Source organism: Odocoileus virginianus, chromosome 20, assembly GCF_023699985.2.
Source record: "Odocoileus virginianus isolate 20LAN1187 ecotype Illinois chromosome 20, Ovbor_1.2, whole genome shotgun sequence".
Taxonomy (NCBI): Eukaryota; Metazoa; Chordata; class Mammalia; order Artiodactyla; family Cervidae; genus Odocoileus; species Odocoileus virginianus.
In genome coordinates this window covers 45,096,173-45,114,558 of record NC_069693.1, presented here as the reverse complement: position 1 = coordinate 45,114,558, position 18,386 = coordinate 45,096,173, and the positions used below count along the sequence as shown (strand labels likewise).

At 36.2% G+C, this 18,386-nt stretch overlaps 1 protein-coding gene across 3 annotated transcripts in view; it reads right to left on the bottom strand.

The window, feature by feature from the left end:
- Positions 1 to 6,960: 6,960 nt before the first annotated feature.
- Positions 6,961 to 18,386, bottom strand: part of SHCBP1 (SHC binding and spindle associated 1) — a 35,223-nt gene continuing 23,797 nt past the window's right edge. For all 3 annotated transcript variants that reach the window (XM_020902916.2, XM_070451367.1, XM_020902918.2), the window contains 3 exons: positions 11,168 to 11,254; positions 10,628 to 10,769; positions 6,961 to 8,174 (listed from right to left, as the gene is read on the bottom strand). In XM_020902916.2, the coding sequence (XP_020758575.1) occupies positions 7,849 to 8,174; positions 10,628 to 10,769; positions 11,168 to 11,254 (555 nt within the window). In that variant the 3' untranslated portion in view covers positions 6,961 to 7,848. The remainder of the gene's footprint in view (positions 8,175 to 10,627; positions 10,770 to 11,167; positions 11,255 to 18,386) is intronic.

The following is an 18,386-nucleotide window of genomic DNA, read 5'->3' as shown; positions in this document are numbered from 1 at the left end:
AGTACCTAGATGTCCTAACATATGCTATAGAAAAAAACCTGTAGTCCAACATTTTGTCTTGGGAAAAATGATTGGCTTCACTATTGTCAATATTTGCTTTAATTGTCTCAGATCTTTCCATATGATATTATGCAGTTAATTTCATAGTATAAGCACTTATCTAATGTTACCAGTGCCTATCAGCACCCCCTCCAGAAAAGCTTTTAGGTGATAGTGTTCCGCAGTAGATTTCTTCCCTCCCCTCCATCATAATGGCATCAGCAAATTAGTCATTACATTCCAGAGCCTGGCAGAACCCTTCCTTGTCAATTGCCGAATAGTCAGTTATAGTCTAGACAGAAGCGGTTTCTCACCGATTAAAAAAAGAATTACGGTCGTTGTTTCTGTTTTTCAAATCAAGGGACAACATCTATGTAATACAGAATTAGAGACTTGGCTTAACAAAATGATTACTTAAAAGAACAGAAAATTGAATTTAGAGGGAAACTCTGTGACCAAGACAATGTGACTTTCCAAAAACAAGAAGCTTGAAATCTGTTAGCCTTTCTAAATCTGGAAAATTGAAAGACCCCAGGGAACTGTAAACTAACCTAATATCAATACTATGTTGAAAAGTCAAAATGTTAGTGTCTTCGAGCACTGGAGAGGATTTGTCTCACTAGCAAATATTAGATATAAATACCAATTCAAAGATAATTCTCCAATGACTCTGAGCATGTTACCAATGACAACAGATTTGAAATGTATTTTAGAAGCAATGAAAGGGAATTAAATAAATTTCCAGTGCTATAAAGCTTAATATTACTTTAGAAAGTATTAAACTCTCTTTCTCTTCTTTCTTGCAACTCATTTGGTACCTTATAAGTGTTGAAGAAAAGCTAAGTGCAGGAGCACTTTATTAATGTACCAAAAGCCACATCAATGTTAATATGCCTAACACCTTCAGAAAATTTTTGAGAGGTATAAAACAAAACAGTGTATGAATTCCTAAAAGTCTTAATGGAAAAATATCACTAGCTATCACCTAGGAAAGCTGCCTTTAGCACAAGGACCAACTATAAGTTAGGGATACTTGATTTTGCAAGAATATTCACAAGTTAACTGCAATGCATTATGCTTCCCATAAAAATAATGCAAAGATTCTAATTAGTTTTGAATCGCCTGCTAAATTGGTCCAATTTTACTCAAAATGGCCTTTAAAGGGCTATACAACCAAGATTATTTCAGTGAGAAAGTTGTCAGCCAACCTGGCCTTCAGGCAATAAAAGCTGAACTCAGAAAGCATGAATGCATGGTAAACTAATTTTGGATGTGAGCAAACCAAATTAGAGTTGGTTAAGATTCTAGAATGTGAATGTGCTCAATTCAAAGAGTTAATGCCCTGTGACACCAACCCACCGATACTTCCTTTTATTTAAATGCTCCAAAAATGTTTTTAGAGTCAAATACCAACCATTCTAGTAAATATTTCAACAGAAATAAGCTACAGAGAAACTCAGGAACTTGATCTAGTTACTAATTGGCTATCATAGAGTACCCTAACATAGAGAGTTAACATAGACTCCATAACATAGAGTCTCCTAACTTCTCTCTCTACTAACATAGAGTGTCCCATTTCCTTTGGAAATGGTTCTGATCTCAGAAGGAGTGGTCCTGAAGAGAGATCTCAGTTCCCTGCCCAGGAATGGAATCTGGGTAACCTGTTTGAAAACCAGGAATCCTAGCCACTAGACCATCAGAGGCTAGAGGCTAGAAGCGAAGTGGCCCTGGCTCTTTCCGTTTGAAAACAAGAATGTTTCGAGGCGGCAAAACCTGTAAGAATAGTCACAAAGTTTATTATTAGAGACACAGTATGTCTCTGTGTATGGGAGAGCACATAGGAAAACAGTCTAAAATCAGAAGCTAGGCAGAAATACACCCCATAAAGAAATGGTATGGGTATCCTCTCTGATGAGGAGGAGCCCAGTAAGGTGATTTAAACCACTTATATAGGACAGTCCTTTCAGGTCTTTGCTTACATTTGACCAATTATCTTGTTTCTTTCTTCACATCTTGGACCTTCCCCAAGATGCATGTGCAACTTTTTCCTAAGATGGACTCTACCATAGGCCTATGGGTGCATGTCCTCACTTGTTATGGAGTGGGGCCCCCTCCTTTTGCAACCCCCAAGAAGCCTTCCTGCACATGTGCAGACAGGAAAGTCTTCCTTGATCTCAAGAATAGGTACCTTATTGCTTTACTCTGGCAGAGGTCAACTTTTGCCACTAGCTTTGCCCTTGGAGTGTCTAGGTGAGAACAAAGCTTGAGTTTCACTCCACTTGACAGACACTAGGTGTCCAGCCCAGAGGCCCACTGTCTTCTGCCTCAGTTCCAACCTGGAGGATTAAAGAAGACTTCCACTTTCAGGGAAGATTTGAGTAACAAGTTTCAGATTTACCCTCCTGCCTTAAATAACTAGAAAACTGGACAAAACATATGAGACAATGGTTTTCCATACATCAGACAACAAATAACACAGGACTGTGATACCTGAGAAGGGAAACAAAATTATACCAGCTTTCTGCCTGGAGGAAGTTTCCAGGCCTCAGCACAGGGCGAGGGAACAGGGCACAGTGATTCACTAAGGTTAGGAAACAGAAAAAAAGAGTTTAGAGGCCAAGGCACCCAGAATTTGCACGGCAAACTACTAGAGAAAGGAAACGTACAGAAGGAGAGCTTCAGAAACCTGCAGTGGGTCCCCTTGAGTACGGGTTGAGTACCAACCTGCATATGTGTGAAAAAAGGTACCCAAGGCTAGGGAAAGGGTCACCAGAAAAGAATGAGCAGAAAAAACTTCACTCCTACCAGCCAAAGTGAAAAGACCTCATAATATATGGGGCACCAGATAGGTTTCCGGAAAAGCAAAGAAAGGTGTACATTGATCCCAGACTATAAGCTGCTCTAAACCTGCCCAAACAGAGCTTAAAAGCAAACATTGAAAGAATTCAACTGATTCCAAGTAACTGCATTCCAGGAAAAAAAAAAAAAACAAAAAACCAACACTATAAAGGACTAAAACAAATCACACATTAACAGAAAATTCATAATGCCTAGCATCCAATCAGAAATAAGCAACCAGCAAAGAAACAGGAAAATATGACCCATAACCAAGAGTAAAACCAATCAATAGAAACAGACCCAGAAGCAACAGAGATGATAAAGCTATCAAATAAGGACACTAATAGCTATTATAAATATGTCCTATATGATCAAGAAACTAGAAGAAAATATAATCATGTTAAAGAGCAAAAGGAAAGATGTTATAGTCACTCTGAAAAACCATCTTGGGATTAAAAAATACATAATATCTGAAATGGGTGAGATTAATAGCAGTTTAAACTATTTGGAAGAAAATTTTAGTAAACTTGAAGACATAGCAATAGAAACTATCCAAAGTGAAACACAAATGAATAATGTATCAGCGACCTTAGGAACAAAATAAAACAGAGAAACATGTATGTAATTAGAGTTAAGGAAAGAGAGATGAGAGAGAGCACAGGAGAGAAAAAATATCTGAAAAAAATAAACTCACACAATGAAGAAGTACAATGAACTCCATGCAGAATAAATAGAAATTAAACAAATTAAAATCAACACAAAGATATAGGATAATGAAACTGCTGACTGACAACCAGTGATAGAATCTTAAAAACAATCTGCTTGCCAGAAACTATGAAAGTGAAATGACAGTGAACAGCATCTTAAAACACTGAGATACACTGTCACTGTCAGTTCAGAATTCTCTAAGCAGCAAAAAGTCATCTTTCAAAATTAAAGAAAAAGGCATTTTCAGACAAACAAAACCTAGGAGAATTCACTATTAGCAGACCTATATCAAAAGAAATGATAAAGAATATTATTCAGGTAGAATTTGATACCAAATAGAAATTTGGATCTATATAATGAAGAATGAAGAGTGTCAGAAATGGTCCATACATTAACAGATATAAAAGACATATTTTTCAATCTTTCTGACTAATAGTTTAAAGCTAATAGTTTGAAGCAAAAATGGCAGCAAAATATTGAAGGGCTTATAACTATGTAAGGGTAAAATGTTTGACGACAATAGCACAAGGGAAACAAGGGAAAACGGACCTTACATATAAGATGAGAAGACAGTTTATGTCCATTGCAAACCGTAGAGCAAGGGTCAGCAAATTCAGGCCACAGGACAAATTCATCTTGCTACTTATTTTTGTTCAGAAGCTAAGAATGTTTTATACATTTTGGAAGCGGGTGGGTAGAAGGAGATATAAGACCATGTATTTACTATTTGGATCTTTACAGAAAGAGTTGCTGAGGACTGCCTGGAGCAAGAGCTTTTCTTGGTACAACTGAGATTTTTGGCCAAAATGTCATTCCACAATGTGAGGGTGCAGGTACACTGTCAGATTCAGATGTTTACTGGCATCCCTGGCCTCTACCTAACAAACACAATTCTAGCACGCCACTCTAAGTTGTGACGATGAAAAATGTCTCCAGACTTTGGCAAATGTCCTTTTGGGGTGGAGGTAAGGGGTCAAACTTGCCTCTGATCGAGAACTACTGCCCTGAAGCAAAACTATAAAATATATAATATATATTTAACACACACACACACACACATATATATAAAATAAGCCAATGGTGGAGATAAAATGGAACCATTTTTTAAAAAAGTTAAAAAAAATCAACCCAAAAGAAGGTAAGTAAAAGTCAGTCATGTCCGACTCTTTGTGACCTATTGGACTATATAGTCCATGGAATTCTCCAGGCCAGAATACTGGAGTGGGTAGCCTTTTCCTTCTCTAGGGGATCTTCCCAATCCAGGGATAGAACCCAGGTCTCCCATATTGTAGGTGGATTCTTTACCACTGAGCCACAAGGGAAGCCCAAACAGAAGGTAGGAAAAGAGAAAAAAAAGTTTCCAGAGAAGGCATAAAAAGCATGGACCATAAAAAAAGAAATACGGATAAACTGGACTTGAAGAAACTTCTGCTGCTTAAATGGTACTATTAAGAAAATTAAAGCTCACACCACAGGCAGAAAGGAAATATTTGCAAAACATATATTTGATTAAAAATTTGCATCCAGAATTTAAAATAAAACACAAACCTTACAACTCAATAAGAAAACCTGATTGGGGGGAATAAAATAAATAAAAGATTTGAACAGACACTTCACCAAAGATATAGAAATGGCAAGTAAGTATATGAAAAGATGCTAAACATCAATCATAAAGTAAATGCAAATTAAAAACAATGAGCTATCACTGCACATCCGTTAGAATACTTACAATTTAAAAGAATGGCAATACCAAGTGTTAGCAAAGATGGAGAGCAACTAGAACTCACACAGACTGCTGGTAGGATACTCAACATCTACATCATGGAAAACTATGCAGCAATAAAAATGAACTACAGACACATGAAACAATATAGATGTATTTTAAGAGCATCATGCTAAGCTTAAGAAGATGGATACAAAAGACTATATACTGAGTCATTCTTTATTATATATAATTCTAGGAAAAAGCAAAACTATGGTGACTGAAAGCAGATCAGAGGTTTCCAGGACCCAATGGAAGGCAGAGAGGATTGACTGCAAAGAAAAATGAGGGAGCTTTTATTAAAGATGATGGGGACTTTCAATATTGTGATTGTAGTAGTAGTTACATAACTACATATTTGTCAAGACTCAAAAAGAGTTGTAGATTTAAAATGGATGATTTTTTATTATATCAAAGAAAGAGATAAAAGATAATTTTCAAGAAGGTTTTGAAAAATACCTTCAAAAGGGGAAGTGAGGCCATATTTTCCTCTGGTGACTAGGAGGAAGAATAACTTGCTACAATGCAGGATGGCTAGAAAATACTTCTAGTCAAATTTGATTTGAGTGCTAGTGACGTAGATCCTTGTAACAGAATATACACTTAGCTAGAGATTATCAGACAGTAGTTTTAAGCCAGAGGGTCAACTATAGGCAAATATCAGAATTTAGCATGATTCCAATTAAATGGGGAAAAAATGAACTAGTCAATAGACACTATCAAGAGAACTTGCTAACTATTGAGAGAAAGAGAGTTCTACATCATAACATATATAAAACCAAATTACAGGTGGATTAGACGTGTAAATTTAAATAAGCCTAGTTGTACTAGAAGATAATATAAAATACTTTCATGAGCTTGTATTAGACAAGCCCTATGTAAACAAGTCACAAGACTCAGAAGAGTGGATTTGACTATACATTAATACTTAATCTCAAGTAAAAATTTTTCCATGTCAGTATTTTCACCTCAACTGTCAAATCCCTCGAGGGCTCTCTCTATATTCCCTGAACTAAGTTATCTGAGATGCTCAGTCCTCCCCAATAAGCAAAATGGACTCTATGTAACTTAAATAAGAATATACTCTATTCACTAACTTATCATTTGAACAAAAATTAATATATAGTAAGGTTAGATTTAAACTAAGATAGAAATGAAATCTGAAAAACCATCATCCTATAATAAGGAACAAAGAAGGTATTACCTTTACTTACCTGGTCTTTCTCTTGACACTCTAGTAAGTTACAAGAGAAAATAAACAAAATCTAAACTCTAAGATAAAACAAAAATTTAATCAGAAAACCAATTTGATCTTTTTAAGTTGAATAAGTGGTTTTCAAATAAGAATTTAGCTCAAGTGATACAGAATTAATTAGTATAATTTTTGGAACAGGATTTAAAGAGTAAAAGAAAAATGCCTTGCAATGGTCAAACAAAAAATCTAACACAAATCCTTCCACAATTTTTAGCATCTGAAAAATAAAATTATAACTTATTCATATTTAAGAAACAATTTCTCTGAGAAAAAATTTTAATACTCTTTCTGAAACACTAAAATGATGTCAAAATACTGTATGTACTTCAAAGGATCACACATGCACAATGGCCCATAATGCATTTGAAAAATATTACAAGATTCAATTTATTATTTTCATCATTGTAATTTTAATCAGTAGGAACATTAATGTCACATATACTTTTTTATAATATAAATACTTTTAAAAGCTGTATTTTACAATATGATATCAAGAACATAGAGCTGATATAGGTTTATAGGTAATCATTTTGCCTATGTAAGAAATCTGATCAGAGTACATTTATGGTGAAAGAAAAGTATTTTCTTTTTAATCATTCATATTAAGCAACAGGGAAAATGCTCTATGTACACAATGGCTCTGAATAACACGTTTCATTCCTGTTTCAAACCTGCTATGCTATTACTGCTTTGATGATTACATAGTTCAATATAAAAAGGCATTTCCACTCAAGATTCTCAATAAGTCTGATAAGGCAGGTCACCTCCCAATGATAAAAGCTTTTATGCAAATATTATAGGTATTATGCAAATAAAGCATGGATATCAGACTCACTATAATTGGGATTAAAAAGACTATAAGAATACTGCATATTGATACACTACGTTTTTGTGCATTCATTTGGCATTCTCTGCCTTTCTTCCTCATCTTTGAAGTGCTAAAGTATATTTATACTAGAAAGTTATTAATAGAATTAATGTGGGAACTATGTATTTGAGAAAGCAAGACTTTCTGGATAAGAATCTCCAAATATTTTCTATTTTATGTTTTTATGACTTTATAAAACAAAGAGAGAAGAGTTTTACGTGCAACACTTGCAGAGAGAAATAAAGCTACATTTCATTCAAATCCAACTGAATACATCAGACACAAAATATAGACATGAAGCAAAGTGTGATAGCAGCAGTGATTCTTGGGGGCCACGTGCAAAATTTAATATTTTGCTATCTATTTACATCACAGTGGTCAAAAAAGAAATGTGCCAAAACTCCCTTTCCCATTCCACTTGAACTGGTTCCCCACAATTGAAACAAACATCTCCTGTGACATTAAGTTGTCATCAGCTTGTGTGATCCCCAGTTCACTCAACCTTTTCTTCTTCATCTGGCCTTTTTGTGTGGAGGCAGCAACTAGTTCATTTACAATTTCACAATTGCCTTCAGCTTGCTCAGAAAGGTCAGCCCTCGCATAAAGCTCCATTTTACCAGCTGCACACTGAATCAGCTCTTCCAGATCCACTCTTTGAGCTACATCTGCCTCTCCACTTGTCTGAACTTTAAGTGCTTTATTTTCTGAAAAAACAAACAAATTATAACAGATTGAGTTAAATATACAAACTAACCCAACTAAAACATGTATTTCTACAGTCTATCAGAGGTTTTAATTTTTTTCTGTCAAAGGGTCCTGCGTCATTTGACTGGACTTTTCAAACTCTCTGCCATAAGTGTCTCAACAAGCAGTTGTCTTAACTGTCAAGGTTTCCTGACCTTCATACAGGATTATTAACTTCAAATTTTCTCTTTTTATCCTAGACCTCATTCATTCAACAGACCTCTCCTGGATATTTACTAAGCACTGTATTAGAAGCTAGATACAAAGATAAACAGAACAGTACTAGTACTTTAGTTTCCTTAAAGGAACTCCCAATTTAGCAGCTTTATAAGTGATTGCCTGTGATAGGCAGAATTCTAGATGGCCCTGTGATGCCTGCCCCTTGTTACTTTCATGACTGTTAAATGGTAAAAGGACCTTGCAGATGTAATTAACGTTACTTATCAGTTCACCCTAAGAAAAGGATGTAACTCAGGTATTCCCAACCTAATCATACAAATCTTTAACAGCAAGGTTTTCCCTGGCTGGATGAAGAAGAGGAAAGCATAGAGAGACTGAAAGCGTCAGAAAGATTTGAAGCGTGAGAGATTTGCTTTGAGGGAGGTCCTCTGTTGCTGCAATGGAGGGGGTCATGCGGCAATAACCCAAGAGTGATCCCTAAAAGCTGAGAGCAACCCCTAACCAACAGCTGGCAACAACAATAAAAAAGAGATCTCTGTCCTACAACCTCAAGGAAATTGATTCTGCCAACATAAGGAACTTGGAAGCAGATTCTCCCCCAGAGATTTCAGATAAGGGCCCTGCCCAGCTGATACCTCACTTTCACCTTTGTGAGACCCTAAGCAGATAACCCAGCCAAGCTCACCTTAACTTCTGACCTATAGAACTATGAGGAGAAAAAGAACTAACAGATAGCTGGAGTGGACCTTGAAGGATGAGAAGGACTACTCATCATCCTTTAAATGTTCCTCACCCATTCCAAGGCATAATCCTGCATGGCTGAGATTTCATAGTGATGTGGGTCATGGCTTGGAATTTAAGAATTTCCTGCAAATCAAAACCACAATGAGGTACCATCTCATGCTGGTCAGAATGGCTGCTATCAAAAAGTCTTTGTGCAAACAATAAATGCTGCAGAGGGTATGGAGAAAAGGGAACCCTTTTACACTGTTGGTGGGAATGCAAACTAGTACAGCCACTATGGAGATTAGTGTGGAGATTCCTTAAAAAACTGGAAACAGAACTGCCATATGACCCAGCAATTCCACTGCTGGGCATACACAGTGAGGAAACCAGAATTGAAACAGACACGTGTACCCCAGTGTTCATCACAGCACTGTTAACAATAGCCAGGACATGGAAGCAAACTAGATGTCCATCGGCAGACGAATGGATAAGAAAGCTGTGGTACATATACACAATGGAATATTACTCAGCTATTAAAAAGAATGCATTTGAATCAGTTCTAATGAGGTGGATGAAACTGGAGCCTATTATACAGAGTGAAGTAAGTCAGAAAGAAAAACACCAAAAGAGTATATTAATGCATACATATGGAATTTAGAAAGATGATAACAATGACCTTATATGTGAGACAGCAAAAGAGACACAGGTGTAAAGAACAGTCTTTTGGACTCTGTGGGAGAAGGCGAGGGTGGGATGATTTGAGAGAATAGCACTGAAACATGTATATTATCATATGTGAAATAGATCGCCAGTCCAGGTTTGATGCATGAGCCAGGGTGCTCAGGGCTGGTGCACTGGGATGACCCTGAGGGATGGGATGGGGAGGGAGATGGGAGGGGGGTTCAGGATGGGGAACACATGTACACCCATGGCTGATTCATGTGAATGTATGGCAAAAACCACCACAATAATGTAAAGTAATTAGCCTCCAATTAAAATAAATTTAAAAAAAAGAAAGAAATTAAAGAAATTTCCAACTGAGTTAGCTCAGCTTTGCTGCCAAGAAAGACAGCTGTCAGGGAGACATTTACTTTTGCAAATAAAAAATAGAGGCAAACTCTATGATCCCCTCCAGTCAAATGCAGTTTTCAACCAGGCATGTTCATTTTCCTGCCTCCATCCTTAAATGCCAAAGGATTTGTTAGCAACAGCCTAGTATATGCTAGAATATGCCCATCCTTATTCTATAAATTTAGAGAAAACCAAACCTGATAAGGGAACTGCAGGACTACAGAAACCACACATCAAGGCTTTGACCAGCTGACCTTGAAAGTTTCTTTCACGCCTAGATTCCATATTACAGCTTTACCAAGCTTCTCTATCTCTGTACCTAAGTGTATGCTAGTTGTCTTTTTTTAAAAGAGAAGATTTCTATCTTTAATCAGAGCTTAATGCTGAAATAAACTAGGTTGAGATTTTATTTAGAAAATTACTAAATATACCATACCTTCAGTTTCATCTTGGGCATCTTCTTGCAGATCAGAGAAAATTGTAGGTTTCACCAAGACAACACCATAACCTTCATTATTATGTATGACATTATTCACCATGGATATTTTGGGAATGTCATAATGTTCATCTAAGAAGTCCTGTGACATTGAAAACAAATGTTTCAAGGAACTGACACATTTAACACTGCCTGCTTTAAAAATCTTCTCACTTTCTTCAGGGTATTCTAAAAATAAAATAGAAAGCTATGCTTATTAATATGCGGTAGCACAATCTGAGCTCTGAATGACACAGCGTTCCTCTGTTATTTCTGCAGACCTATGGACAGCAAAGTATTCACAAGAGACTTTCAACCACCAACTATTGATATCATTAAAATTTATATATTGTTTATGCTTTTTAAAACAGAAAACAACAGAAATAACATGGGAATTTCATAAAACATAACTGTTTCTTAGGTAAAACCTAAATTCTCAATTTAAAATTCTAAAACCTAAATTCTACCCTTTGGAAAGAGGGTGTCTCAGCAGGGGCTCACCTTAATGAGGATCCCTTCCTTGCAGTGATGGATCCCGTTATCATTCAGAGTGCATTTACTCCCGGGATATATTTCTATACCAGCACCCTACAAATTACATTTTAAAGCAATCCAGTCAGTTTTAAATAGGCAGGACTACAAAAGAAGGTTTATCACTTCTTAGACTTTTAATGTAGCACAAATATAAAGTGTTTTATAGAAAGTTTTATTAAGTATTTCTAATCAACACTTCCACTTGCTTAATTTCCAGCAAGCTGTCTATCATTTATCATATTCAAATACCATACAGACACACACACACACACAACAATGGCTAAGAGTTTCAACACTTGATTACTATTTCACTCTTTCATTCTGGACAAATCAGTTTTGTGATTCTTCCCAAAAAATGTCAGTTAACAATTACATTGAAAGAGGCACATATTAAAAATAACCATTCTTTTAGATATACTCAATTAGTTGGAGAACAGTGTTCAAATCTAGTAAGATATTGTTAAATTGTAGATAGAAATAAGGCGCTCTATTTTGAAAAGCACACCAGTTCAAGAATATCCCAACATAACTTGAAAATCATTTCTGTGAACTAAAATAACTAACGCGACTACTAACTAGTGCTAACAGTAACTACTAATGTTACATGAGTAGCTGATTCAAACGCCCTGTTTATGCCCTGACAGTAGCCAGGACAATCCACGCGGCCCAGTTCTCTCACACTGACCCTGGCACCAAATGGTACCAACAAAAGAAGTAACAGGAACAGGAATAATTTATCTCCTGACACTATGCTAGGCACTTTAGTAAGTAAAAATTTCACTCAAACCTCAATGATTATTTAAAAACTCACTTTTAGGATAATTTCATACACAATATCCTGGAAGAGTTGCAATTAACCATTTATGACATATCTATTGAATGTATGTTGAGTTGTTTCCCTAGGAATGGTAATGTACCATGAGAAAATATTTATTATTACTTCCCCCTTTAGAGATTACTGATATGTAGGGGCATGGTCACTACACACCCACCTAACTCTCTGTAGAAGTCATAAGATCTGTGAAATGGGCCTTCAGCTAAGACTTTCAGTTTGTAGCTATATACAGAAATAGATTTATGGGCAATAACATTAAAAATACATACACAATAAAACAGTTTAAATATCAAATTATCAGGAATCATGTAAAACCTGAAGAGAACAACTTAGGCCAGCAGCCACCTAGTAACTGGGACAATCATGTTCAAAATATATTATGAAACTGAACAGATATCTAATAACTAAAAAGAAACTGAAAAGGCTGCCTCTTCTAAAATGATGGTACAAATAAAACTCATGGACATTATATATAAAACAAACATAATACAGTTGAAAAGTGGAGTAAAGAAGCCAGGCTACCTGGACACCTCAACCCCTGAGAAATGACACCAACCTAGGGTAGACTGGGTTTTCTTTTTGCCTCACACTTCCAGACATGAAACTGAAGGAGCTAGCGATCCATAAACATCAGACACAGACCAGAAAAGCCTCCCCAAAATCCCACTCTCTCTAGCCAAAGGACTAGGCAAGCTTCGAAGGACAGAAAACTTTTAAACAATAACAGCTCTATTCTAGCCAAACACCATAGGAAAAAAAATTAGTCTATTCCATCCATGCTGGCAAGTGCCAAGGGGGAGCCTAGATTTCTACCCTCTCAAGGCTGTGACTAGGTACCCCAATACTCACCCAGAGGTAGTATCACTTAAAGCCAAAGATTTTCATCCCCACTGGCTGGTAACAAGTCCCTCACCCTTGTGGAGGGCCTGGACTCATACCCTCAACTGACAACAAGATGCTGCACCCATTCCCTACTGGAGTGGTGTCAGAGCAGGCCCAGTGGGGGCTCTAGATTTTCATTATTGCCAGTGGTAACAAGCCCACTGCCATATGCCAGAGTATCAGTGGAGACATGTAAGAAACTAGAATTCTTACACCCACCCACCAGTAACAAGCTTTCCCACTCAACTTGGATACCAATGGAAGCCAAATGGGCAACTTGGAGACCTGGTAGTAATAATGCAGTAGCCTTTACCCCATTCCCTGCTATAGTAGTGTAAGAGACGCCCACCCAAGACAGAAGATGTAGATTCTAATAATATAACACAAAACATCCAGGTTCAGTTGAAAATCACTTGTCATATCAAGTGCCAAGAAGATGTCAAACTTAATAAAAGGTAATCAATACAAACCAAAACCAAGATGTCAGAGATGATGGAATTAGCTGACAAGGATTTTAAAGCAGCCAATTATTTTAGTGAGCAATTATTAAATACTTAAATGAAAAATAGAAGACTGAATAAGAAAATAGAAAGTCTCATCAAAGCAATAGAAGATATAAAGAACCAAATGGAAATTTCAGAACTGAGAAATACTATAACTGAAATAAAAAGCTCAGTGGATGGGCACAACAGCATAAAGGAAAAGAAGAGAGCAAAGAATCCGTGACATGGAAGACAGAACAATGGAAATCATCTAGTCTGACAGAGAAAAAACAATCTAAAAAGAAAAAAAAGAACGGAACCTCAGGGACCTATAGGACAATAACAGAGGATCTAAAAGTTTGATTATCAGTCATAGAAAAGAAGGCAGGTAAAGCTAAAAAAAGAAAAATCAAAGAAGAAATAGCTAAAACTTCACAAATTTGGCAAGAGACATTAAATTTACAGATTAAAAAATCTGAGAAAACAGGATAAACTCAAAGAAATCCATTTCAAAGTACATCATAATTAAACTTACAAAAGTTTAAGGCCAAAAGGAAAGGGGGAAAAAGGAAAAGTTATCCTGAATGCAGTCAAGGAAAAATAATGTCTTATCAATTAGAGAAAAAATTCAAGTAAAGAGGATTTCTCATCAGGAACCATGGAGGCCCGAAGAAAGTGGCACAGTATTGTTAAAAAGATTTAGCAGAAAAGAGTTGTCAATTTAGAATCCTATACCCAGTGAAAACATTCTTTAGGAATAAAGAGAAATCAAGACATTCTAAGATGAAAGAAAGTGAATAGCATTTGACAAAAGTCAACACAAATTCATTATGAAAATTATCAGAAAACAGAAATGGAGGACAACTTCCTTAATTTGATAAAGAATATTTACAAAAAAGCCCTGTAGTTAGACTGGTGGCAAAGATGGTGAAGTGGGAAGACCCTGAGAACCTCCCCCAAGAGGCACACTAAAAATAAACTATTTACCAAAGGAACTATCAATGAGAACTATCAGGTAACTAGCAGAAAATATTTCCCACAATTAAAGTTACAAAGAAGGAACCGCAAAGAGACAGATAGAAAGGGCAGAGACGTAGTACAGTCAAGTCCTACACCCCCAAGGTAGGCAACCCACCTACAGGAATTAGGCAAAATGAGGTGCAGAGGAACATGTTCCAAAAAAAGAAACAAGACAAAAATCCCATAGGCAATCTACCTGATGAAGAGTTCAAGGTAATGGTCAAAAGATGACTGAAGAACTCTGGAGAAAACTGGATGAATACAATGAATTTAACAAAGACTTAGAACATATAAAAAAGAACCAGAGATGAAATGCAATAACTGAAATGAAAAATACACTAGAAGAAATCAATAGTAGATTAAATGATGCAGAGAAACAAATCAGCAATATGGAAAAGAGATAGAAATCACTGAAGCTGAACAGAAAAAAAGAATGAAAAGCAATTCGGACAGTTTAAGTGGCTTGTGGGAGAACATTCACATTTTAAGGATCCCAGGAGAACACCAAGAGAAAGGGGCAGAGAACACACTTAAAGACATAAAAGCTGAAAACTACCCTAATCAAGGAAACAAAAATCTAGGCCCAGGAAACAGAGAGAGTCCCAAACAGGATCAAATCAAAGAGGACTGACCATATCAACACACATTATAATTAAAATGGCAAAAATTAAAGAGAGAATATTAAAAGTAGCAAGGGAAAACTCTGGTGGTTCAGTGGTTAGGAATCCGCCTACCAATGCAAGAGACACAGGTTTGATCCCTGGTCTAGGAAGATCCCACATGCCATAGAGCCACTAAGCCCAGGCACCACAACTACTGAGCTTGTCTGCGGCAACTACTGAAGTCCACGTGTTTAAGGCCTGTGCTCTGCAATAGAGAAGGCACTGCAATGAGAAGCCCACATACCACAGTGAAGAGTAGCCCTCACTCGCCATAACTAGAGAAAGTCTGTCAGTAGCAACAAAGATCCAGCACAATCAAAAAATAAATAAAATTTTAAAAAAGAAAAGAGCAGCAAGGGAAAAGCATCATGTTATATACAACGGAACTCCCATAGGCTATCAGCTGACTTTCCAGCAGGAACTCTGAAAGCCAAAGGGCACAATATATATAAAGTGATAAAAGGGAAAAAACTAAAACCAAGAATACTCTATCTGTGAAAATAATCTGAAAAATATACATACACATATATATGTTTTAATGAATCATTTTGCTGTACACCTGAAACTAATGCAATATTGTAATATATCAACTATGCTTGAACAAGCAAACAAAAAAGAAATCCCCATACTGGACAACAGCCGAAAAAAAGGCCAGCATACCTCATGGTCCACCCAAAAGAAGAGAAGGGCAACAGGGATGACAGGGACAGATCAAGACACTCCTGGCCTGAAATGTGGTGGGAAGGAAGATACCGTGCAGGGACAGTGAAGATAAGAGGGGGTTAAGGAGAAAACTGGAGCCCAAAGGATGCATCCCACCATCCTGGCTGCATCACTCCCTTTTTACTGAGATACAACTCACATACCATGCAATTCACCCAGTTAAGTTTAATGTACCATTCAATAGTTTTTAGTATATTCACAGAGTTGTGCAACCATTACCACAGTCAATGTTAGAACACTTTCATCATTTTAGGTCAAGACCCTGTACCCTTCAGCTATTACCTCCAATCCCCTCTTCCCCACTCTATGCCCAGCCCTACGCAACCACTACTTTACTTTTAATGCATATAGACATGGCTATCCTGGACATTTTACATAGAATGAGTCATATACTATGTTGAAAAAAAGAGAGATAATACTTTATCCAGCGAGGCTTTCATTCAGATTTGATGGAGAGATCAGAAGTAAAGCAAAAACTAAAAGCATTCAGCACTACAGAACCAGCTTTGCAAGAAATCCCAAATGGAATTCTCTAAGCAAACAAGACAAGGTCACAATGAGAAACATGAAAATTATGAAAGGAAAAGCTCATTGATTGATAAAAGCAGTTATCCAGTAAAAGTAGTAAATCAACCATGTACAAAGCTCACAGGAAGATTAAAAGATATAGTAAGATCATCTACATGTGCACTAAGTAGTTAAGGTATATACAAAAGGATGTAAAGTTAGATGTCAAAAAACAGTAACTGTAGGGGCAGGGGAGTAAAATGCAGCGTTGTTAAAAATGTATTTGAAATTGAGATTAGCAACTTAAAACAATCACATATTCATGAAAGTTGATATATATATAAATCTCACTGTAACCACAAATCAAAAATCTATAATAGACACACAAAAAGAGAAAGGAATCCAAATATAACAGCAATGACAGTCATCAAATCATAAGGGAAGAGAAAAAAAGGAAAGAATGGAACAATAAAGAACTACAAAAACAACCCCAAAACAATGAACAAAATGATAATAAGTACATATCTATCAATACTTTAAATGTAAATAGACTAAATACTCCAATTAAGACACGAGTAGCTGAATGGATATAAAATAAGACCCATGTATATATACTGTCTACAAGAAACTACTTCAGATCTAAAGACACACAAACTGATAATGAATGAATGAAAAATGGTACTCCATGCAAATGAAAAGAAAACTTTGGGACAGCAATACTTACACCAAACAAAATAGACTTGAAAACAGAAGCTGTAACAAGAGATAACAAAGGACATGACATAAATATAAAGGACCAGACTCAACAAGAAGATATGTCAATTGTAAATATGTATGCACTGACACTGGAGAATATAAAGAAACTGACAGTAATACAATAATAGTAGACTACTTAACACCACCTCAATGGATACATCCTCTAGAGAAAAAATCAATAAGGAAACACTGGCCACATGGACTTAATAAGTACCGTTCCATCCAAAAGAAGCAGAAGACATCCTTTACAAGTGCATATGGCAATTCTACAGCCAGAAAACAAATCTCAAAATTCTAGAAAACTGAAATGCTATCAAGCTCCTTTTCTGATCATAATGGTATGAGACTAGAAATCAACTACAAGAAAAAAGACTGCAAAAAACACAAACATGTACAAACTAAACAACATGATACTAAATAAACAATGGGTCACTGAAGAAATAAAAAAATACCTGGAGATAGATGAAAGCAGAAATGATCCAAAACACAATGATGAAAATAGAAATACAATGATCTGAAATCTGCGGAATGCAGCAAAAGCAGTTCTAAGGGGCAACTTTACACTGAAACAAGCCTACCTCAGAAAATAAGAAAGATATCAAATAAACAACGTAGTGGTAAAGGAAACAGAAAAAGAACAAAGAAACTCCAAAGTCATGATAAGGAGATAAATAACAAAGATCAGAGTATAAATAAATGAAGTAGAGGCTGAAAAATAATAGAAAAGTTCAGTGAAATCAAGAGCTGGTTCTTTGTAAATATAAACAAAATTGATGAACCCTGAGCCAGGCTCACAAAGGAAAAAGAGAGAGGGCCCAAATAAAACCAGAAATGAAAGAGGACAAGTTACAACTGATACCACAGAAATACAAAGGATCATCTAAGATTACAAGGAACGATTATATGCCAATAAAATGGACAACCTAGAAGTAATAGATAAATCTCTAGAAATGTACAATCTTTTTTTTTTTTTTGGAATGTACAATCTTTAAACACCAAATCAGGAATAAATAGAAAATATGAACAGATCAATTACCAGTAATGAAATTGAATCAGTAATTTAAAAAGCTCTCAGCAAACACATGTCCAGGACCAGACATCTTCACAGGTGAATTCTTCCTAACATACAAACAGTTTACATCTATCCTTCTTAAATTATCCCCCAAAATTGAAGAGGTACATTCCCAAACTCATCTATGAGGCCACCATCAACCTGATATCAAAACCAGAAACAGACAGCACACACACACATGCATCACAGGCCAATATTCTTGACAGTCATAGATAAAAAAATCCTCAACAAAATATTAGCAGATAGA